This window comes from Bison bison, unplaced genomic scaffold, assembly GCF_000754665.1.
Source record: "Bison bison bison isolate TAMUID 2011002044 unplaced genomic scaffold, Bison_UMD1.0 scf7180017847276, whole genome shotgun sequence".
Lineage (NCBI taxonomy): Eukaryota > Metazoa > Chordata > Mammalia > Artiodactyla > Bovidae > Bison > Bison bison.
In genome coordinates, this window is record NW_011477849.1 from 4,349 (window position 1) to 5,809 (window position 1,461).

Sequence of the window (1,461 nt, forward strand, 5' to 3'; positions counted from 1 at the left end):
TGACCCCATAGACGGCAGCCCATAGGCTCTCCCATCCCTGGGATTCTGCAGGCAAGAACACTGGAGTGGGTTGCCGTTTCCTTCTCCAATGCATGAAAGTGAAAAGTGAAAGGGAAGTCGCTCAGTCGTGTCCGACTCTTAGCGACCCCATGGACTGCAGCCTACCAGGCTCCTCCGTCCATGGGATTTTCCAGGCAAGAGTTACTGGAGTGGGGTGCCATTGCCTTCTCCAATAAGGTAGGTGGATTCAGGCAAAATATGGAAACAAAAACGCTGTGATGTCGCTATTCAGCTGTCTGGAAACACTGAGCTCATAAGGAAAGGGAATATCTCCTGAAGCAGACACACACCATGCATGAATAATTAAGAAAGAATTTCTACCTACTCAGTGTAATTCAGGGAACACAGGAAATGCTGAAAGATTCCCCTAAAAGCACTTCAGTAAGTCCTTCCTGTGATCAACAGGTCAAGGATGGAACGCAAATGTTCCCAAAGAGGGTAGGATCTGAAGATAAACGAGAGAGCGTGTATTAATAAGTGCAGCAGCCGGTGGTGGCCACGACTGTCTGAGGGGCTTGGGGAAACAGTAGGTGGTATTTCAGGGAGCAAGCTTCAGCCTGTGTTCTGATGCGCCCCTGCATCAGCTACCGGGAGAGACAAATTATGCTGTCGTTGAGCCTACAAAGGCAATTCTTTGTTAGCTTACGTGGGGTTAGGAGCATAGCCAACATGGTCATATTTGTCAACGTACTGACATTGTGCGCCTGCTTAGCTGCGCCCAATGCTTTGCAGCTAGCCTTGTAGGCCACCAGGCTCCTCTGTCCATCGTCCAGGCAAGAAGACTGGAGTTTGGGTTGCCAATTTCTCCCCCAGGGGATCTTCCTGACCCAGGGATCCAACCATTGTCTTCTGCATTGGCCAGGCAGACTTTTTACCACTGGGCTACCTGGGAAGATCTTTATGTTGTTGTTGTTCAGTCGCTCAGTCGTGTCCAACTCTTTTCGACCCTGTGGACTGCAGCACGCCAGGCCTCCCTGTCCATCACCAACTCCAGGAGCTTGCTCAAACTCATGTCCATTGAGTCAGTGATACCATCCAACCATCTCATCCTCTGTCATCCCCTTCTCCTGCCTTCAATCTTTCCCAGCATCAGGGTCTTTTCAAATGGGTCAGTTCTTCACATCAGGTGGCCAAAGGATCAGAGTTTCACCTTCAGCATCTATCCTTCAGGGTCGGTTGCCTTTATGATTGACTGGTCTCATTTCCTTGCAGTCCAAGGCACTGGCAATAGTCTTCTCCAGCAGCACAATTTGAAGGCATCAATTCTTTGGCACTCAGCCTTTTTTACGGTCCAGCTCTCACATCCGTACACGACTACTGGAAAGACCATAGCTGTGACTAGACGGACCTTTGTTGGCAACATAATGTCTCTACTTTTTAACACGCTTCCTAGGTTGGTCA

At 49.4% G+C, this 1,461-nt stretch overlaps 1 protein-coding gene across 2 annotated transcripts in view; it reads right to left on the reverse strand.

The window, feature by feature from the left end:
- Positions 1-220: 220 nt before the first annotated feature.
- Positions 221-1,461, reverse strand: part of LOC104990343 (steryl-sulfatase-like) — a 36,046-nt gene continuing 34,805 nt past the window's right edge. The window contains exon 7 of one of the 2 annotated variants that reach the window (XM_010842366.1): positions 221-505. In XM_010842366.1, the coding sequence (XP_010840668.1) occupies positions 459-505 (47 nt within the window). In that variant the 3' untranslated portion in view covers positions 221-458. The remainder of the gene's footprint in view (positions 506-1,461) is intronic. The other variant, XM_010842375.1, reaches the window with a different exon arrangement.